Consider the following 20,335-nt stretch of genomic DNA (forward strand, 5'->3'; position numbering starts at 1 on the left):
GGTATTTTTTTTCTGCTTTGGTACGTCAGTTGTGTCTTGGTCATCTCTTCTTTTTAGCTTTCATAACAGTGATAACATTTCTTTCCTGTTACCCTCATTTTATACTCTGCGACTTCATTAGGTACTTGGGAGAAGTGGACCTCCAATGGACATGCTTTGTTTTCATGCTTAACCAGACTCCGGGCCACACAAAGGTTCTGTGTTGCTGTGGCTGCCCTGTTAGGGAGTCCGGATTAGTGACAGGACAGAAGTCATTGCAAGGACATGTATCAAGTGATCTGGCACCATTTTCTGGTGTTTGAAAGGGGAGAGGGAAGAGTGAGAGAAGAAAAAGGGGTTGGGAAAAAGGACGACGGAGTATAATAAAGAAATATGTGAGGGGCCATTAAAAGATGGGTGAGAAGGGGGCTGTGATGGAACAGACAGATGAAAGCTATTGATGGACAAATTGGCACAAAGATGTCTCCATCTTCTTTACAACTATGCCTATCTCCCACTCTCATTTCATTTTTATTGCATGGACAAGGAATTATAGTGCTTCAATGAATGGTCCCTAGACCCCAAGCACCTGACTGAAGCTCTACTTCTCTTGTGAAAATCAGTTTTTAAGTTACCCAGTCATGCCCTCACTCATGAAGCTAGGCTTCATATTTTTGTCTGGATAAGTTTTCTTGTGTATCCTCTAGTCTTTCTCTTATAGGCTTTTTAAAAAAAGTGATTTATTGTATTTTACATGATGTTCTATTCCCATATTAGAACTTACATAATTCACAGTACTCAGGGGAGTCAGTATATGTGGTATATTTATAGAAATATGAAATGTCAACATTCCACAGGAATCTTAAGATCATCCTGTCAAGCACCTTTCTTTTTACAAATGAGGAAACTGATAGCCGGAGGGGCTGAGTGTCTGCCCAGGTTCATGGAGAGGGAATGTGGACATGACGAAATGTGGGGATGAGAAAATTATGTCATGTCATGAGTGAACTTGTTGTTCTAATGATAGAACCATGGCTCCTGCCATACTATTCATATTTCAGGATTTTTTTCAGAAGCCAAACTGCTTTTCATTTTATAGATCTTTACTTGCTATATATGGCTGAGGTAGAATGCATTTGTAGAGAGCACGAGTTCTAGCTGGGAGTCCCTGCATGAACGGAAATTGTAGGAATTATATCACGGGAATTTATGAGGTAACAAATTGTTATCCTTTTGTCATTTGTAGTTCTGATCGGTTTTCATTTTTGTGCTTGGATGATGTTGGGACTATTGAAAGCTTAATGTTCTTTTCTAAGAACCCCCTTAGATAAACGATATAATTTAATGCAAAATGTTATAACACACCTGGCAAATTTTCTGTAACACTAAGGATGTAGAAGTTTCTTAGTTTTGATGAAAGAGTATTTGATGGTGAATCCCTAAAGGATGTAATTTTGCCCTGGCTTGCACCTTTTCAGTTTGCAATAATAGGAATAAAATGTTTAGAAAAGTATTCTCACAAGTTCTGACATGTTTTAACATTGAAATAAGTAATATCATGCATATAGCAGTTTGATTAGTTATGATTAAAATTTATTGAACCCAACTGAAATCCTTTGTTCTTAGGATTGGTGCTTTGCTGTTCTCCACTTCAAGTGGCCATTTCAATGGTTATTTATTTTCTTCTCTGTGTTCCTTCCACCCAAAGGTGGGTTGTCTGTTTCTTATTGTGGAAAGGTGAAATTAAATCCCTTTTTATATATAAGGGGGGTGTTTATTACATCATATCTAAATTATTAATGACAATTACATTTTCATGGGAAATACCAAACTTCTCTGCTGGTTTGTAGTATCCATTAAAGTAGACTTTATTGTTTTCTGGTTAGCTAAAAATAAATCCCAAGTTCACTTCTGAAATGCTTTCGGATTTGTTGATCCCGGTGCATATTGATGTACTATAGAGCTCTTTTTTATGCTTCTCTGACCACATATTCCCATGGTCATTGGCAGGAGGCAGTGAATCTTATTCACAGTTCCTGATTCCATTTGCTTGGCCCTGTGTCCCTAGGCTACCCTGAATTATATAACATTTCTCACATCAAATTGTAATATTTACTTATATATTGTGCTATGTAGTATAAGTATGTTAAGATCAGGGACCATGTCTTCCTCATTTTTGTAACTATAGATTCCAACAGAGCATCCATCATGTAGTAAGGGCTCAGTTAATGCTCTGCGAGTGAAGGCAGACACGGCTGGGCTTGTGGGGAATAGATGCCTGAAGGACACTTTTTTTGAGAGGATGTTAATGAATGAAATTTCTGCCTAACCTAAACCAGACTAAAAACCATTTTTCCAAATAATTTATTCCTGTTAGTATAAAACTTTGGAGTTTTTATTTTAATTATCTGACCTTGCCTGTTGGTGCTATGTTTAATTACATATATTGAGATTTAATAATGTAGAAGATAATTATTGAGAGACAGTAGCAAAGTACAGTAGTATACTTAGCTATTAGGATAAGGTTCATGAGGCTGTCACTTGACTGCTTACTAGCTCTGTGATCTTGGAGACAGTTTCTTCAATATAAAAATAATTTTATAATGTTTACCTTATTTGATGGCACTGGGATATTATGAAGGTGAAATGAGATATTAAAACATGGTGAGCTGAATCATTATTATTATTTTCTATTCTAAAATAGATTTTTCATTAAGGAAAAGATAATAATTGATTCCATTTCTGTGTGGGGGAGTCTTGCATCTCAAGTTATTAACGGCCCTCTATTTTAGTAAAATCTAGTCCAAAATTTATTATAATAGGAGTCCTTTAAACTTTTACAACGCAATAGGGAAAAAAGCAAATCACCCAATTTAAAAACTCAAAGAACTTGAATAGGTATTCCTTCAAAGGAAGCATACAAATGGCTACCATGTATATTAAAAGATGCTCAACATCACTGATCATCAGAAAAATGCAAATCACAACTACAATGAAATAACACATCACACCTGTTAGTATGGCAATTATCACAAAACAAAACAATCAAACATCAAATCATAGCAAGTGCTGGAGAGAATGTAGAGAAATTGGGACCCTTGTATATTATTAGTGGGAATGTAAAGTGGTACAGCTGTTATTGTAAACAGGGTGTAATTTCTTTTTAAAAAAAATTAAAGCTAGAACTACCACATAAGCAATCCAAAAAAGCTGAAATTAGGATCTTGGAGAGATATCCATACTCCCATGTTCATTGCGGCATTATTCACAATAATCAAGCTATGGAAAAACCCAAATATCTGTGGATAGATATGTGTGGAATATACATACAAGGGAATATTATGCAATCGTAATGAAGAAGGAAATCCTACTATGTGTGACAATGTGGACTAACTGGGAGAACATCCTTTTAAGTGAAATAAATCAGTCTTAGAAGGGAAAATCCTGATGATTTTGCTCAAAAGAGGTGTCAGACTTACAGAATGGTGATTACCAGGGGCTGGGAGAAAGGAGAAATAGGGAGTTGTTCAATGGGTTTAAAGTTTCAGTTATAAAAGATAAATACATTCTAGAGATCTCCTACACCATGCAGGGCTTGTAGTTAAAAGTATGGTATTATGCACTTAAAAACTTCTTGAGGGGGTAGATCTCATGTTAAGTGTTCACACTAAAAAAAAAAAAAAAAAAAAAGACAGTGGCAGGAACACAAGGAAACTTTTGGAGATGATGGGTAAGTTTATTTCCCTGATTTTGGTGATAGCATCACAGTTACATGCCTATGTCCAGACTCTTTAAATTGTGTACATTCAACATATACAGTTCCTTTGTATCTCAGCCACACTTCAATGATGCTGTTAAACTTTTTTTTTTTTTTAAAGAAAGGGTTCTTTAAATAATTAAAATGTAAAATAGCTTGCTATCAAAAACGTGTATTCAGTTTCCTCTCTTTTTAGTCCTATCTGAATCCAGGAAGTTAAGTATATAGCTACATTTTTAACCTTTTAATCTCTCAAACACATAGATCAAATCCTGCTGTGGAAAATGATCTTGCATTACCAGAGAAACACAAGTTTTTGCATTTCCTTAAAGAGGGACTTTTTAAAAGCATTTGCTGCTTATGTTTATTCTCAGAAGTCCGTTTCTTACTTCAGTCACTACTGTACATTGGTTGTGGGGAAACTCTAGCTCTAAGGAGTTATTTAGCTAAAATAAAAATGACATTTAAGCTATTGGTTCCTTCTTCCTTAAGTAGAGAAAATGTCATCCCCTTTGAATATTTGTTGAAAATGCTGCTTTGAGTCAAGGCCACTGATTGAAAGCCAATACATAATGGAATTCAAGTTATGCTGACAAGTAGAATAGGATATTTCTTGGGTGCTTGATAGAAGAATGCTCTTGGTTTGCCAGCTGTGAAAGCTGCTGTTGCGAGCCTGCTGAGAGTGTACTGTTGGCAGAAGCTCTTTGGAAATGATTTTATGTTATATATGCATATAACATAGATCCAGAAGTGCTATGCCTTTTTCTGAATGATGGCATTTTCAATATGTAGCCATGCTTATTATCTCTTTATTAGATCATTTTACTATATCGTGAAATAGGAGCTCCTTGTTCACTCATTCACCGCACATCCAGTGAATGCCCACCGGTAGCAGGCTTTACCAGAAAAGTAAGCTCTATGAAGTCAGGGGCTTTCTCTGTCTTGTTCACTGCTGTATACTCTATGTCTAAAAAGCATCTGACAAGTAACAAGTGTTCAATCAATACTCGTTGAGTAATCGAAGAACAGTGGATCCCCTGGATATCCTCCCTCCGTCTTGGTAATTAAACTTAATGGCTGTAATTCTGTAATGAATTCCTAATCTGTAACTGAATGACGAGTTTCTAATCTAACTGGGATGGGCTTAATTCACAGCCCAATACTAATATTTTTTTCCTTAGTCCAGAATGGGTAAGAAATTTAATCAGTGCTCACTTTGATTCCACTAGTTTTGGCATAAATGTTTTTCCGGGCAATGGGCTGGAAAATATGAAACTCTCTTCTCTCAGTGAGTCTGTTCATATTGGGCCTTTGAGCATTTACAGGGAGTTAGTTTTATCTTCTGAAAACTTCTTGTCGTATTGTTGGCTCCAGTATCTGGTAACATACTTTAAAAGGCAAAAACAAACAAACGGACGAAGCAAAATAAAAATCGCCAAACACTCCAAAAATGGTACTTGGAGAATAATCCAAAGAAATATAAATGCGTACAGCACATTAGTAAAACTTATTTAAAACTGGTCAAGTCCTCCTTCTTCTCCTAACCCTGCATTTGCTGTCCTGACCCTACAGAGAATCCTTTTTTTTTGCCCAGCTCCAGATAGTCCTGATTCAGATTGGTATGCTGTCTGGGCTCCCTGAGTTCTACTCCTGCTCTTTCTTCCCTTCCCTCCCCCCCGCACCCCCCCCCCCCACTGTCATTTTCCTTCTCACTGCTTTCCTGGTTTCCTCTTTCTTCCCCCCTCTTTCTTTCTTTACCTGATCTTTCCCACATAGTGTACCTACCCATATTTCCTTAGATATTTACAATTTTCAGGAGTGGGAAGAGGCAACACATCATAAATTTTGGTCTAGCTTGTGGTGGGCATGAGTTTCCCTTCTGACTGTAGGACTTTCTATGGTTAATGCCCCATTGACTGGGATCTCTATTAAGAGTTATTATTTTGTGTATCTTTGGAGAATGAAGTTTGAGGTGTTTTGAAATAGTGTTATAAGTGAATATTGCTTGATGAAAATGAATTGCCATTTCTATTTGGGGTTTCTCAATTTTGATTTTTAAAAATGTACAACTAATATATTTTCTGTGACAAAAATTAATCTGTTGAGTGCTTATTTAATCCCTTATTTATTCATAGTAATGCATTTGGAAGATATTTGCATCCCCTTGGTGTTCAGATGAAGAACAGAGGCACAGAAAAGTCACATAACTTACCCAGCATCGCTAGTCAGTAGGAGAAGGTCCAGGATTTAGACAGGAAGTCAAGCGGGAGAAGAGATTCATAACCACCATAGCATGCTGTTCCTCTGAGCAAATATTTAGAACTGTGATAAGTTGTGTCGAATTAGAAAGCTTCCTATGCTATGGACACTGACCCTGTGAGACTCTTCCAACCCACTCTTCCTCCAGAGCATAAGCATCTCTCTGAGATCCCAGAGACTTGCAGGTGGGGAGCAGGAGATGACTCTCTGTGCCAGTCCTTTTCATAGTGGCTTGTCCCCATTGCTGCTCTTCACGGGACACATAAAGGAGTAGCATTTGGCTCATGTCTTTTCTGTACCAAGAGTATCATTCCTTTATTTGCTTTTCAGAGTCCCTTTAAAAGTCTGCATGGCATTTGATATAGAAAAAAGGATAAAATACTTTACAGAGAGAGAAAAAGAGAGAGTGAATGAGCACAGATTTAAGTGCAATTTTGCTGTTTTAATCCATGTTGTTAAAGATAACACTTTTCTTCCCTGTGATGTGCGAGATAAATCTTCTCTTTCGCAAAGTGCACTACAAGCTGACAAACGTACACACTTTGATCATGTTGTGCACTTTTCTGCTAAGTCCCAGTTGTACACCACATATGGAGATGAAAATATTGTTACAAAAGGCGTGATTACACTTATTTGAACCTTAGAACAAATTTTATTTAACTATCACTAAAGGACCAATTACATTAGACCAAGTTGCTGTTTTGCTTCTATCTCTAGAGAGGTAGAAAGAAATGATGTCAGGGATATTTAGGGTGGAGAGTTGTGATATTGTGATTTATAATAAGTATGTATTTGGCTTTTCTCCTCTTTTGGGGACAGAACTCCTAAAAATTGTTGGAATCTTCTAAGTGATAGAAATAATGAAGGTATCTTTTGTTATATTAATAAGGTGACTGGGGAAGCCCTTAGGTATCCTGAGGATTAGGGCTGGTTACTGGGAGAACCAACACTGGGATTGATTATACAGCTGGAGCTTCCTGTCCCCCCCCCCCCCCCCCCCCCCCCCCCCGCCCAACCTCTAGGAAGGGTGAGGGTCTGGAGATTGAGTTCAGTCACCAATGGCTGATGATTTAATCCAGCAGGCCTATGAAATGAAGCCTCCATAAAACCCAAAAGGTGAGGATTAGGAGAGCTTCTGGATTGGTGGACACCTGGAGATTGGGGGAGAGTGAAGCACTCAAAGAGGACATGGAAGCTCTGTGCTCTTTTTCTACATCTTGCCCTCTGCATCTCTTCCATCTGGCTATTCCTGAGTTATATAGTCTTTTAATGAACTGGTGATCTAGTAAGTGAAATGTTTCTCTGAGTTCTCTGAGTTGCTCAAGCCAATTAATTGAACCCAAGGAGGAATTTGGGAACCACTGATTTGTAGCCAGTTGGTCTGAAGTAGAGTTAAAATTGGGATTGTGACTCATGCCTAAGTAGGGTGGTGGGCAGTCTTGTAGGACCGGACCCCCAAACCTCTGGACCTGATGCCATTTCTAGGGAGATAGTGTCAGAATTGAATTGAATTGTAGGGTATCTTGTTGGTGTCAGGAGAATGGGTTGGTGGTGGTGGAGAAACTCCTCTCCTCCAGAACTGGGATCTGGACACTTTGGAGTGTTTATGTGTTTTTACTGTCATTAAGAAAAAAACAAAAACTGGCTGTTTGGTTTTTGTTCATTGCTATTTTCTGAAGGCACATTCATAAGAAATGAATAATGGTTGATTAAGTCTCATCTTTATTTGGCCAAAAGTGGTTAATTGTAGGCAATTTTTTGTGGTCAATCAAAAATTGTGACCAGTTTTCACCAGTAGTCTAGTCATTCTCTCTGACAATTGATAAATGGTAATTTTGTTGATTTGTTTATGCACCAAACTGAAGCTTGTCATGCAGATCTAACAGGTTATACAGGTTATACAACCAGAGACTTGACCTGATTAACTTAGAACTTAACTTGACAGAAATTGTGAACCAACCAACACTGGTAATAATCATGTTGCTTAAAAAAATCGTATTTAATATTCTATACACAGCTTTGTAAGTAATTTCATTCCTAATAATTTAATCCTTCTCGATTTTCAGCACAGTTGGAACTTAGTGCTGTGACATTGTTTCTTGTTTTATTTTCCTCCTTCCACATTATTAATAGAGATTTTGTTCTTAAAAATAAGCAACAACTGAAAATGTGATACTTTATCCTTTCAGATTGCTTTAACAAAACTTATCTTTTGAAATACTGGGGAGTTTTATAATCCTAGTTCTGTTGTCTGAGCTGGCCTCATTCCAGTTTTGTGCTGTTTATGGAGGTTGCCTTTCTTTGTGCAATAAATTCTCTCTGAAGAGGAGCTTTGAAATTAAGCAATAAAATTTCACTAATTATTTGACGTATTCTGTCATTTTAGAGATTCGTTTCTCTATGAGTTTTAATTTGTATAAATGGTAAGTGCCCCTTCAGATCCCCATTCAGCGAAGGACCCATTGGCTTTGCCATTAGGGCTGCTCTACTGGCCCTTGAAGGATTGTTTGTCTGCAGAGAGCTGCCAAGCCCAATCTCTAACCCCACCCCTTCCCTCCTACCTCAGGATGGGGCCCGCATTCAATTGATGGGGAATCTATAGTGATCTAGTTCAAAACAAGTCTGGGAGCCATTCTAGTCTCAGTGCTCCCTGTGGTGTTGGGAGGTTGTCATTGGGCCACAGCCAACTGGACTTCTCTGCTCGGAACCGCTTCCTTTCTTGACCCTCCAGAAGATGGAGGCCAAGGAAAAATATGCGTTTCAAATTCCTCCTAAGGGTGCTTCCTGGGGAGCCCAACCTGTGATAACCTTCTCTCGGACACTCAAGACTCCAGCTTTTCATGGATCTATAGGAAAATGTTAAGTGAAACAGAATGTATGGTTGTTTTCACAGCAACTATTGCTTCTTAATAGATGGCACCATTAATAGTTTCGTAGTTTTTACTATTGTGTTATTCTTTTAAAGGGTTAAATTCTAATTTTCAAGCCAGATCTTCAAAATATTTATGGACTCCCCTTGAAAAGAGACTTGGATTTTTAGGGTAGGAATTGGGGGGTTGAAGAAAAGAATGTAAGTAACTTTTCCCATTTTCTTACGTTGAAGTTGCCCTAATCAGATTGTGTTGACCAATGATAGGTTTAAAGTGACATCTAGTCATCTTATTTATGGTGTAGACAAATGGACAAGTATCACTTCTCAGAATTTTGGATATTTGGTAATATTATACAAAGAGTGGCGAAGGATTCAAGAATATGATCGGTTGACAATCCCATGTTTTAAGTCAGAATGCAACTATTTCCCCTGTCAGTTTTAGCGATAGTGCTTATCTGGTCACAGTGGTGATGATGATGATTAAGAACAATAATAATGTAGCACATTTGTATATACCTTTATCATAATACCCTTTTCAATTTGATTCTCTTGACATCGCTGGGAGATGGTTATTCTGGTCCTTGTTACAGAAAGGAGGAAACTGAGAGGTGAGAGATTAGTCTCAGGTCACACAGAATCGACTCTCAGGTCTTCTGATGATGTCAGGTCTGTTTTCTTCTTCACTCCAATACCGTTTTGCACTGGCAAATCAACACGTGTGAACATACATTTCACCTCTCAGACCTGAGACATCAGGCTACTCACCCATGAAATAAAGAGATAAACCTTGCAAAATGGGATTATTTATAAAATTTGCTCTTGAATCAAGGAGAGCAAATTATTGTGTCACCCTACAGATGGATGAGCTAAGGCTAAGGTGGTATTCTAATTCCTGGAACGCTGATAAAAACTGTTTTGGGAGGCAGACCCATTTCAGTGACAACTTCTTCTGAAATATCAGGTCCACATTTGTTTATTTCTTTTACATCACTTTTTTTTTTTAAGATTTTATTTATTTGACAGACAGAGATCACAAGTAGGCAGAGAGGCAAGCAGAGAGAGATGAGGAAGCAGGCCCCCTGCTGAGCAGAGAGCCCAACGTGGGGCTCGATCCCAGGACCCTGGGATCATGATCTGAGCTGAAGGCAGTTGCTTAACCCACTGAGCCACCCAGGCACCCTACATCACTTATTTTTTAACATGTAATTACGTGTATCCTTTTGTTTCTCTACTTGACTGAGAGGTGTTTCAAGGTGGAACTGTCTCATATCTATTTCTCCGTGCCAGCAGTGCCTTAATAAGTCTTCCATCTTTTTACCCAACAAAGGTTTGTTGAAGTCTTTTTGTGCCAAACACAGTGATAGGCAATATGGGGTATGGTGGTAAATGTGAAAGACAAGGTCCCAGTAGTCATACAGTCTATACTCTAAGGTGAGAAAAAAAAAAATAGAAGAATATAAGTATCGTGGTTGCTGTAATGCAAAGGAGACATAGAATATCAAGGACTTGAGGAAAGTCTGAAGACATGCATTTGCAGGGATAATGGGAACGTTTTAAGGGTAGACCTTACAGTTTAAACTGAAGAAGTTTAAGTCAGTTCTAAGAAATCTGCACAGATTCAAAGTATCTAGTATTGTATTTTTACAGCTGTCAATTGATTTATAAGGGGAAACCTGCTGGGTTTTTTTTTTTAATGAATCTGTAAGTTTGCTTTATTTTATTCCTCAATCATTTGTACCTACTTAACCATTAAGCAACAGGTATGGTCGATTGTGGATAAGCAAGATGACAGAAAAAGTTTAGACTTGGAGTCAGACAGACATGGCTCTGAACCTGGGCTCCAGACTCTTGCTAGCTGTGATACCCCTGTTTCCCAGTGTCCTCATCAGATATATGTGATAATACCAGTCTTAGATTGCTGCCATTAGGACCAGTGAGGTATCAGTGAATGAGACTGAAAATGAGTGGTCTTCTGTGTTGTGGAATGTACACAAAGTGTTCAGTTCTGTGAATGATCTTTAATTATTATTAAATAATCAAAAGAAAAAAAAACTTATACAAGCAAGGAGATCAGACAGCAAATTCCAGAAAACAGCCAGTTATAAATTCCTCCATGTAACATTCTTTTCCTACACTTTAGGAAAGTGCTAAGCTTTAGAAATTATTTCTTACAGAACTGGAAAGCCGACAGAACAGGAAAGTTGGTGTCCCTTGAATTGCATACAGTCAACCCTCAGGTTGAGATGTGGACAATAGAACAATAGACATATTCTGTGATGGAGGGCAACTCCTCTTCCTCCTGCTCATGCCAGGAGTCTAAATCAAGTCAGAGATATTTAAAATTGAAAATATTATATAATGTAGGAAAGGTACTATAGGCATTGTAGGTGTAAGTATTGGAGGAAAACATCTTTGATGAAAAATGAATGTTTGACTAAATTTCACTGATGTTTTTACCAAACCCTAACAGTATATAATGACTTCTTTTGAAATCATAAGACCATTTCGGGGGTGGCGTGATGACATTTATTACTGCATTTTGATATTTCCTATGCAATCATCTTTCATCATTAGATAATTTTGCATTATCATCTGGCTATTCTTATGTGTACATCTTGGCATTCAATTATATTACAAGATGCTGAAGATAGGCAATCTTTGAATGTCTATAGCTCCTGAAACATAGTAGAACACGAGTGCTTGGGAATGGATTAACTGTTGGACTTTTTGACGGATGTGAAGATACAAAGTGTGAATGAGTTTCAGGGCTAAATCTCTAGTTCTAATCATTTGAGAAGTAATACAGTCTACAGTTTAACAAACTATCCATAAGGCATCAAACAACAAGATGCCATAAGAAAAAGGATCTCCATATTTGTTCAGCTGAAATAAATTAATTGTGTAGTCCCTCTTTCCAGGAAAACACAAATTGACCAAGCTGACAAGTATGAGGCATAGGCATAAAAGATATGAAATGGATTTAGAGCCTACGAAAATCCAACCTAACTAACTCAGCTTAAAGTTTGATAGATCTGTAGTGAATGAATAAATCAGTGAATTCAGACTACACTATGTCTGGATTGCCTGTTTGTCTCATCTGAAATAATCATAATAAAATTTTTTCAGCCTTCATTTCTTTCAGCTATGGAGTCAGTAGTAATCTCTGAATGATACTTAGGATATGACATATCTTTAATTGGATGCTTAAGTAATCACAGCAATTTAATTAAAAGGGCAGTCATATTTTAAAATAGCTATTGTTCCCGAGAGTGTTACGGTTTTGTTCTCACATTTCTACAGTTACCTAATGCTTCTACTCATCAGTTTTTTGATTTTTAAAAACATTATGTAGTTCTCCACTTACCATTAGTCTTTGTCTCAAAAGTTTTCTTTTCAAAATATGTGTTGTTTCTTTCTGTTCGCATTTGCTAGCCCCCTCTCCAAAGCTTGTAGTTTTTCAGAGCTCCGTCATTCACCTTTTCTTCTCTTTGGTGGGGGCACCTGGGTGGCTCAGTCAGTTAAGCATCTGACTTCAGCTTACGTCATGATTCCAGGGTCCTGGGACCGAGGCCCATGTTGGGCTCTCTGCTCAGTGGGGAGTCTGCTTCTCCCTCTCCTCTCACAAAGAAATAAAATTTAAATATATATATAATTATATGTTAATTTAATTTCATATTTATATATGTGTATGTGTGTGTGTGTGTGTGTGTGTGTGTGTGTGTGTGTGATTTTCCCTCTGAGTGATTTGTTCACTCCCAACCCTTCAACTACCGACTACATCAGCACCTGACAGAACTGTTATTACATTTTCTGTCTCTTTCTTTAGCTCCAGATCAGCTTCTTCAGTTTGATGTTGCATGGGTTCTTCAAGGACAACTTGTCCTGAATCAAAAATCCTTCTTTTCTCCTCTACATGCCTGTGCACCCACCTGTGGTACTTACTTGTGTAACGGTGACGTCACACAACCTGGTCACAAAGGCCAAAATCTTAGTGACATGCTTAGTGGTTTCCCATTACCTCACTACTTGGATGAAATCAGTGCAGCCTAAATATATAGAATTTTTATTTGTAACTCCTACCTCAATAAAGCCAGAAGAAAATAGTACGAAGCTTCTCTGATTCTAACTCAAATTCTAACAGCTCCAGTGGTTCCTTCACTGGAACCAGCCCTAGTCACATTGTCTCAGGCATCCTCAGTGCCTCTTCCAATAACCTCCTCACGGACCTCAGTGCCTTCCGTCCTTTCCACTCCAGGTTGTCCTGTGCAACAGGCACCCGCCTCCATTTTTCTTTCACAGACGTTCACAGATGAAACGTCTTTCTGTGGGCTCCTTGAAAGAGTGAGGAGATAGAAATATTGAGTGAGGCAGTTAAGCACTTTAATTATTCATAATCTTCCACAGGACCTGCACACGCCGTGCTTGATCTGGCCCCCATCTGCCTCTCATCTTTGTCTCACGCTTCTCTCCCTCTCACTCGTTAGCTCTGCTGACTTGTTCCTGCCCTGCTCTTTCCTGCCCTTTCTCATGCTGCCTTCACCCATTCTCTCTTCTTTCTGACCCCAACACCACTTTAGGGAGACTTTTCTTGAATACTCCTCCATGTAAATTGAATGCCCTTGCTCTTCCTCATGGGACTTGCCATAATTTAAAATTATATACTTATTTTTGGCATTTTGTTCTGTGTTAAGCCTATTTCACCTACAACATTTCTGAACTCTGAAGGTGGAGTCAGTGTCTGTTTTATTCACCATTGCATCCACAGCCCCTGTGCAGTATCTGGCAGATAGTGGGCATGCAATAAATATTTAATGAAAGAATGAATCAATCATCACAACTACTAGTGGCATATTTGTAGGCTAGCTATCTACAGGCTCTGTCTGTGGATTATGGGCAATTCCCACCCCCTAAAATACTTAGTAAGAATATTGCTTATTGTTTCTTTCTGTTCGCATTTGCTAGCCCCCTCTCCAAAGCTTGTAGTTTTTCAGAGCTCCGTCATTCACCTTTTCTTCTCTTTGGTGGGGGCACCTGGGTGGCTCAGTCAGTTAAGCATCTGACTTCAGCTTACGTCATGATTCCAGGGTCCTGGGACCGAGGCCCATGTTGGGCTCTCTGCTCAGTGGGGAGTCTGCTTCTCCCTCTCCTCTCACAAAGAAATAAAATTTAAATATATATATAATTATATGTTAATTTAATTTCATATTTATATATGTGTATGTAGGAATAACTTTGACAATGCTCTAACTTATGAAAGATATGACCTTCAGTACGCTAGCACTGTTATTGTACATTATTGCCACACATGGCAAGTCTGATCACAACACATTGGACACCCATTGTTTGGCTACCAGACATTTCGTCTTTATTTGGCTACCTGAGGTTTCTTCCTAAGGCATAAAACTCATCATGTAATTCTCCTATGTACAAACTTTTTTTTTTTTTTAGATTTTTTATTTTATTTTATTTATTTGACAGAGAGAGATCACAAGTAGGCAGAGAGGCAGGCAGAGAGGCAGGCAAAGAGAGAGAGAGGAGGAAGCAGGCTCCCCGCCGAGCAGAGAGCCCGATGCGGGACTCAATCCCAGGACCCTGAGATCATGACCTGAGCCGAAGGCAGCGGCTTAACCCACTGAGCCACCCAGGCGCCCACTACGTACAAACTTTTACTGTATTCCCATTGTTTTCAAGATAAGGTACAAATTGTTTGGCATGTCTAACAAAGTCCTTCTCAAGCTGGGCCTGGCCATTCTTTTCAACTTCAGCCCCAACCAGTCTTAACAAATAGGTCATAATCAAACATGATTCATACCTTGGCCTCTACCAGAAATGTCCCATTTTTGTCCCTAGATGGATGCATATTTGCTCTTTAAAATCCGGCTCTCTTAAGCACCTGAGTTACTCCTTCCTTTGTGTTCCCATTGTGTAGGTATATCCTCTTTATTCTAAAATTTACCACATATTCTATGATAATTTATTGGGATGCCTGTCTCCCAGACTAGATGGTAACTCCTGGATTAGACTGTGTATTCCCAGTGTCCAGCCCAATATATAACATATAATGGAACCTAGTAATATTTGGGTGACTGAATGTATTTGGCAATTGGTTGGAAGTAAAAAGCCTTTGCTCACTGAGGCAATTTATAAATGGTGATGTAATTTTCTTTTTTTTTTTTTTTATTTATTTTTATTTTTTTTTAAAAGATTTTATTTATTTATTGGACAGACAGAGATCACAAGTAGGCAGAGAGGCAGAGAGAGAGAGGAGGAAGCAGGCTCCCTGCCGAGCAGAGAGCCCGATGTGGGACTCGATCCCAGGACCCTGAGATCATGAACTGAGCCGAAGGCAGCGGCTTAACCCACTGAGCCACCCAGGCGCCCGGTGATGTAATTTTCATCTGACTCAAAAAAAACCCCATTTAAGCCATAATGGAACTGAAACATATTGCTAATATTCCTTTTTATTCTAATATTAGAATATGTTCTCTTTCTATTCCACTGAGATTGAGGACCCTTGATAGGTGGCAGAGATCTTTTCTAAACTTTCTCTTTGGTTTCTCATGGCCTTAGAAGGAGAAGCCAAAGAAAGAGTTCATTTCTTTCTTTCTAGCTCTCTCTTCCTTCCTTCCTACCTACCTACCTTCCTTCCTGCCTTTCTTCTTTCTCTCTCCCTTTGTTTCTTTTTTTTTCTTTCTTTCTCTCTCTTTTTTTTTTTTTTTTTTAGTATGATAATGGGATGGGGTTTCTGCCATTTGGGTTTACTCTATGGAGACATAATATCAGCGGAGGGTTCAAATCTTTGGGACTTGCCTGTGTCTTAGATAGTCTCAAATACCACTTGTCTCATAACACACCATTTTGCTGATACATAAAAATCTTTCTGTAATAAATACTATGAGCTATAAAATGAAATTAACTTTAAAGGAGGTCTACTAATAAAAGTAGGAAAAGGATCTTTTTACTTAATAAGTGGTCTCATCTCTAAGACATACTCATTTTATTAATCCAGGCACTTGTTTTTCCATGTACATCAAATGAATCAAAATTGCCATTCTTTTTCGTACTCCTTGACTCTCATTACACATTTTGTATCCTTTGGTTTTTATTATAGTTATCCACAAAACTAGTATTGAAACTTGGAAAATAAAACAACAACCCTGATGTATGATTAAATGATTGATGTCATTTATTTGATATATATTGTAATGTGAACAAACATGATTACTTTCAATAGATGAGAATGACACATGATTTGAAATTCAGTATACTTTGAATCATGTGTTTTTATAAAGCAGCTAACCTCATTAAGTTGGTTAATTAAATAAGTGCCTTTTCTGAGTCACACTCTCTCTCTTTCTTTTTAAAATAGGTGGTGTTTGCATTGCTCAATCACAGAAAATCCCACGTGAACCAAGACCTGGAGAATTTGAAAAAATTATCAAACGCCTGCTAGAAACACCTAATGCACGGGCAGTGATTATGTTTGCCAATGAAGATGACATCAGGTGCTGATTAATTTTCTTCCTGGTGTAGGATCACATTTGCAACACACATTTTTTTTTTAAACATATTTCATATTCAATGTACAATCTTATGAAATTTCACAGGAACTGCAACATTCATGCAATTACAGACTACCTTCCTTCTGCTGCAGAGACACAACAGCCTTCTAGTTTCTAAGTCTGAAATGGCTAGAGAGTAAAACCTGAGGACTGAAAGAAATGAGACAAGTAAGGATGATAGCCAGATTGATGTGAATGAGGTTAAGGATGAGGCTGATTAACAGGTGCTGGAGTTAAAGTCTCCAGTATGTTTCCTTTAGAAATGATGAAATTCAAGCAGTTAGTGATTGACTAGTTAGTTTAACAGTGACTTACTGAGTGCATATAATTTGATATAACTGGTCTTGTATCATTCCTAAGTGTAGTGTTTCTTGATAAATATGCTATGTTTTATTTCTTTTTATTCCTGTAGGAGGATATTGGAAGCAGCAAAGAAATTAAACCAAAGTGGTCATTTTCTCTGGATTGGCTCAGATAGTTGGGGATCCAAAATAGCACCTGTTTATCAACAAGAGGAGATTGCAGAAGGGGCTGTGACGATTTTGCCCAAAAGAGCATCAATTGATGGTAAATACAAGCCATAGAAACTTTGTCTCATTCCAATTGAATCAAAGCTCAAAGGCAAAACCAGTGTATCACCATAGGATGAAATGCACCCATTGTTGATGACTCTGGATAGAATTTTTAATTCTGATGGTAGAATTACCAAGACAGTAACTCTTTAACAGCATATACTTTTCATTAAAAAAGAGTACCCATTAGAATTTTTTTCTTAAAAAAAGGGAGTTAGCGTTGTTTTTAGCCATTTCCACGATGTTGCCTCCTAACCTTGAATATTTCTACGGCACAGATAATGGGTACAGCGCTGTCATTGTGAGAGAGCTGCTTTATAAAAAATGGAGACCTGCTGGGCTGATCTTATGGGTATATTAATGCAACAGCAAAGATACAGAGCCTCCCTGAAAGGAAGACTGTCTCACAGATAGCCTTTCCAATGGTCTTAGCAGTGACTGAAATGCCTACCTTCCCCATTGTCTTCTGGAGAAGGCATTAGTTCCAGCTGGTCTCCCTTCCATGAGGTGGTCCCCTGAGCAGGCTGACACTTTGGCCCATTACCCCTGACCCCATAATATTACATTAACACTGATTAGTTTATTGGATTAGCTGAAAATGGAACAGATAGGACAGATACATTTTGAGTGAAGTAGAAGCATAGAAACCTGGAGAATTGATTCCGCCAGGAGACAGAGAGAAGAATGAGAAAAGTGTGAGTTGGTTCTGAATATATAGCAGAAGGTTGCTGGTGGCTGTGATGTAGAGGAGTGGGGGGGTTTCGAGGATAACAACAGGCTCTCCTCTTCCGTTCATCTGTTGAGCCAGGTGCCGAAATGGTGAACAGCAAGGGTGATAATATTGTCCACTGATTACCCTTGGCCTTTACCATATGGGAAGACTGATTTCTGGGCTACTGGTTCCTCCCATTTGTTAATACTTTTTTTTCTTTTCTTTTCCCTCATGCAATGATCACAACATAACTTAATTTCCATTCAAAAGCTTTGACAGTATTTGGTTTTACTTTTGAAAGAATACTAAAATCATAACTTTCTTCCCTAAAATAGGGTTTGATCGCTATTTTAGAAGCCGAACTCTTGCCAATAATCGAAGAAATGTGTGGTTTGCAGAATTTTGGGAAGAGAATTTTGGATGCAAGTTAGGATCACATGGAAAGAGGAACAGTCATATAAAGAAATGCACAGGTAACCACTGAAATGTTTTCCTTGGTGCATTTGTTTTATCATTACCTGAGAAATGAAGTTTTTCGGGATGGATAATGATCTATTTCTTTACCTCTCTTACTAGTTTCTCATCAGGGTTGAGCATACGCTGATCATTCAGCAAAGCTGTGTGTACTCATTGGTTCTTAGAGTTGACATGTATTTCTTGACCCCATGCAATGAGCCCAACACTGGGCTATTTGAATTCTATTTAAAAACATTTTTTGAGTTTCTGCTATGTATAGAAAACCTTAATAGGTTTGGTTAGATATAGACAAACCAGCAAAAAATGATAGTGGTCTCCAGGTACCTAAGATGTAGTGAGGTTGATGATCATAATACATGATATATGAGAGTCTCTTTTTTTCACTATATCAACCCATGGCCCCTATAGTACAGTCATCCCCCATGTCCTGCATAGCTCTTGCAGCTATGATTTTTTGATGCTTTATTTTCTATATCATGTGTTTAAAAATAATAGTGATATTAAATGTACATATTTTGAATGTAAGAATGAAACATTTTTTAATTTTCAGATAACATGATGATGTACATAGAACCATGTATGGAATTTTAAAAATTAGAGTTAAGTACTCACTTTAGCAAAACCATAGACAAAGGTCAATATAAAAAATATTTTTAACTGTATATATCTCTATGTATCTCTCTCTCTATGGTTTCTTTTATAGAAACTAACATGTGGAAAATGAAATTTAAAGAATCCTGTTAATACAAGATCAACAAACATAAAACACCAGGATAATTCTAACAAAGAGACATAAATCTTCTATACTGAATACTACAAAACTTGAATGAGCCTTTTATAACCATATACCCCTCTCTTGTCTACCCCTCAGACCCATATTTTGATAGATTCTCCTTTCCCTGTAATCCCTCTAATCACTCCCTTTGGAAATAGCTGCTCAATAGAAGGTATAATATGATCAATTCTAGAGCAGACGTATACACAGAGTAAGGAGGGGGTGTGAAAAATGGGTAACACACTGTGGAGGGTTCTAACTTCAGGCTTCCTGTGTGCCAGGCACCCTTCCAGGAACTGGAACGGAGAGGAAATCTGTGCTCACGGGCCTTACACTCCAGTGTGAGGAGACAGGCACTAAATAAGGAAGTAGATAAATGAACAGAGACTTCCAGATGCTAAGGTGTGCTTCCGGGAAATACAAGGGGATGAATGTGAAAAGCTGAGCAGGTGGTATTGGCCCAGAGGGTGACCAGTAGGTTGTGCAGTCACAGAATGCTTCTCCAAGCAGGTGACGTTTGAGATGAGACCTGAATGGTAAGATGTTATCAGCCACATGAAGATATGATGGCAAACTATCCCAGGATCTAGGGCAAGTCTCCCTTGTTGAAGCCACTGGTGATGGGGGGTGGGGAGGAACAAGGTGGCTGGAGTGAGGGAGGGAGGGTAGTAAGTGAGAGGAAGAGTGATGGCCAACGAGGCTAAAGAGATAGGATGGGGTCACATCATGCAAGGTCTTCAAGTTATGTCTAGAAACTTGAGTGCTGGGGCAGGGCTGGGGGTTAGGCTTTATCCTACCTATAGGATAGGATTACTCAAGGCTTTGGATCTAGGACATTGCTCAGGTACCTGTTTTCAAGCAGATTCCCCTGGCAGAGGTGTGAGAAGGGCTGGAGGTCAGGAGAGGAAAATAGGAGAAAGGTCAGTCAGCCCTTCTGCTAGTCCTGGTGATGGACAGTTGTAGCCTGTAGAAGGATGCGCAGGTCCGGACAGAACACAGAGGAAAGAAGTCCTGGGAAGTTGCATTGATAGTGCATGGTGACGAACACTGGTGTGGGGTTAAGAGATGGAGGCTCCGAACGTGAACTCTCTACCAGCGAGGCCTAGGAAAAGGGTGATGTCATTAGTTAGCAGAGAAGACAGAATGAAGGGTAGATACGGAAGGGAGAGACTTGAATTTGGTTTTGAGGTGGCCCCATGAAACTGCCCAGCAGGTGGCAGCATAAGGTCTGGGACCCCACAGAGAATCCAGCACTAAAAATACGAGCTCTTGCTTGTCAGATGGAGTCCTGGAAATTAAGGACCAGGGCAGAGATGCAATTGCCAAAGGAGTTGGAGCAGAGCTGAGGGAAGATTCTAGGGGAGGATCCA

The 20,335-nt window shown here is 38.6% G+C and overlaps 1 protein-coding gene across 6 annotated transcripts in view; it reads left to right on the forward strand.

The window, feature by feature from the left end:
- Positions 1-20,335, forward strand: part of GRM8 (glutamate metabotropic receptor 8) — a 732,641-nt gene that overhangs the window by 322,771 nt on the left and 389,535 nt on the right. For all 6 annotated transcript variants that reach the window (XM_032305558.1, XM_032305560.1, XM_032305556.1 and 3 more), the window contains exons 4-6: positions 16,237-16,372; positions 16,842-16,996; positions 18,049-18,186. In XM_032305558.1, the coding sequence (XP_032161449.1) occupies positions 16,237-16,372; positions 16,842-16,996; positions 18,049-18,186 (429 nt within the window). The remainder of the gene's footprint in view (positions 1-16,236; positions 16,373-16,841; positions 16,997-18,048; positions 18,187-20,335) is intronic.

The sequence above is a fragment of the Mustela erminea genome, chromosome 11 (assembly GCF_009829155.1).
Source record: "Mustela erminea isolate mMusErm1 chromosome 11, mMusErm1.Pri, whole genome shotgun sequence".
Lineage (NCBI taxonomy): Eukaryota > Metazoa > Chordata > Mammalia > Carnivora > Mustelidae > Mustela > Mustela erminea.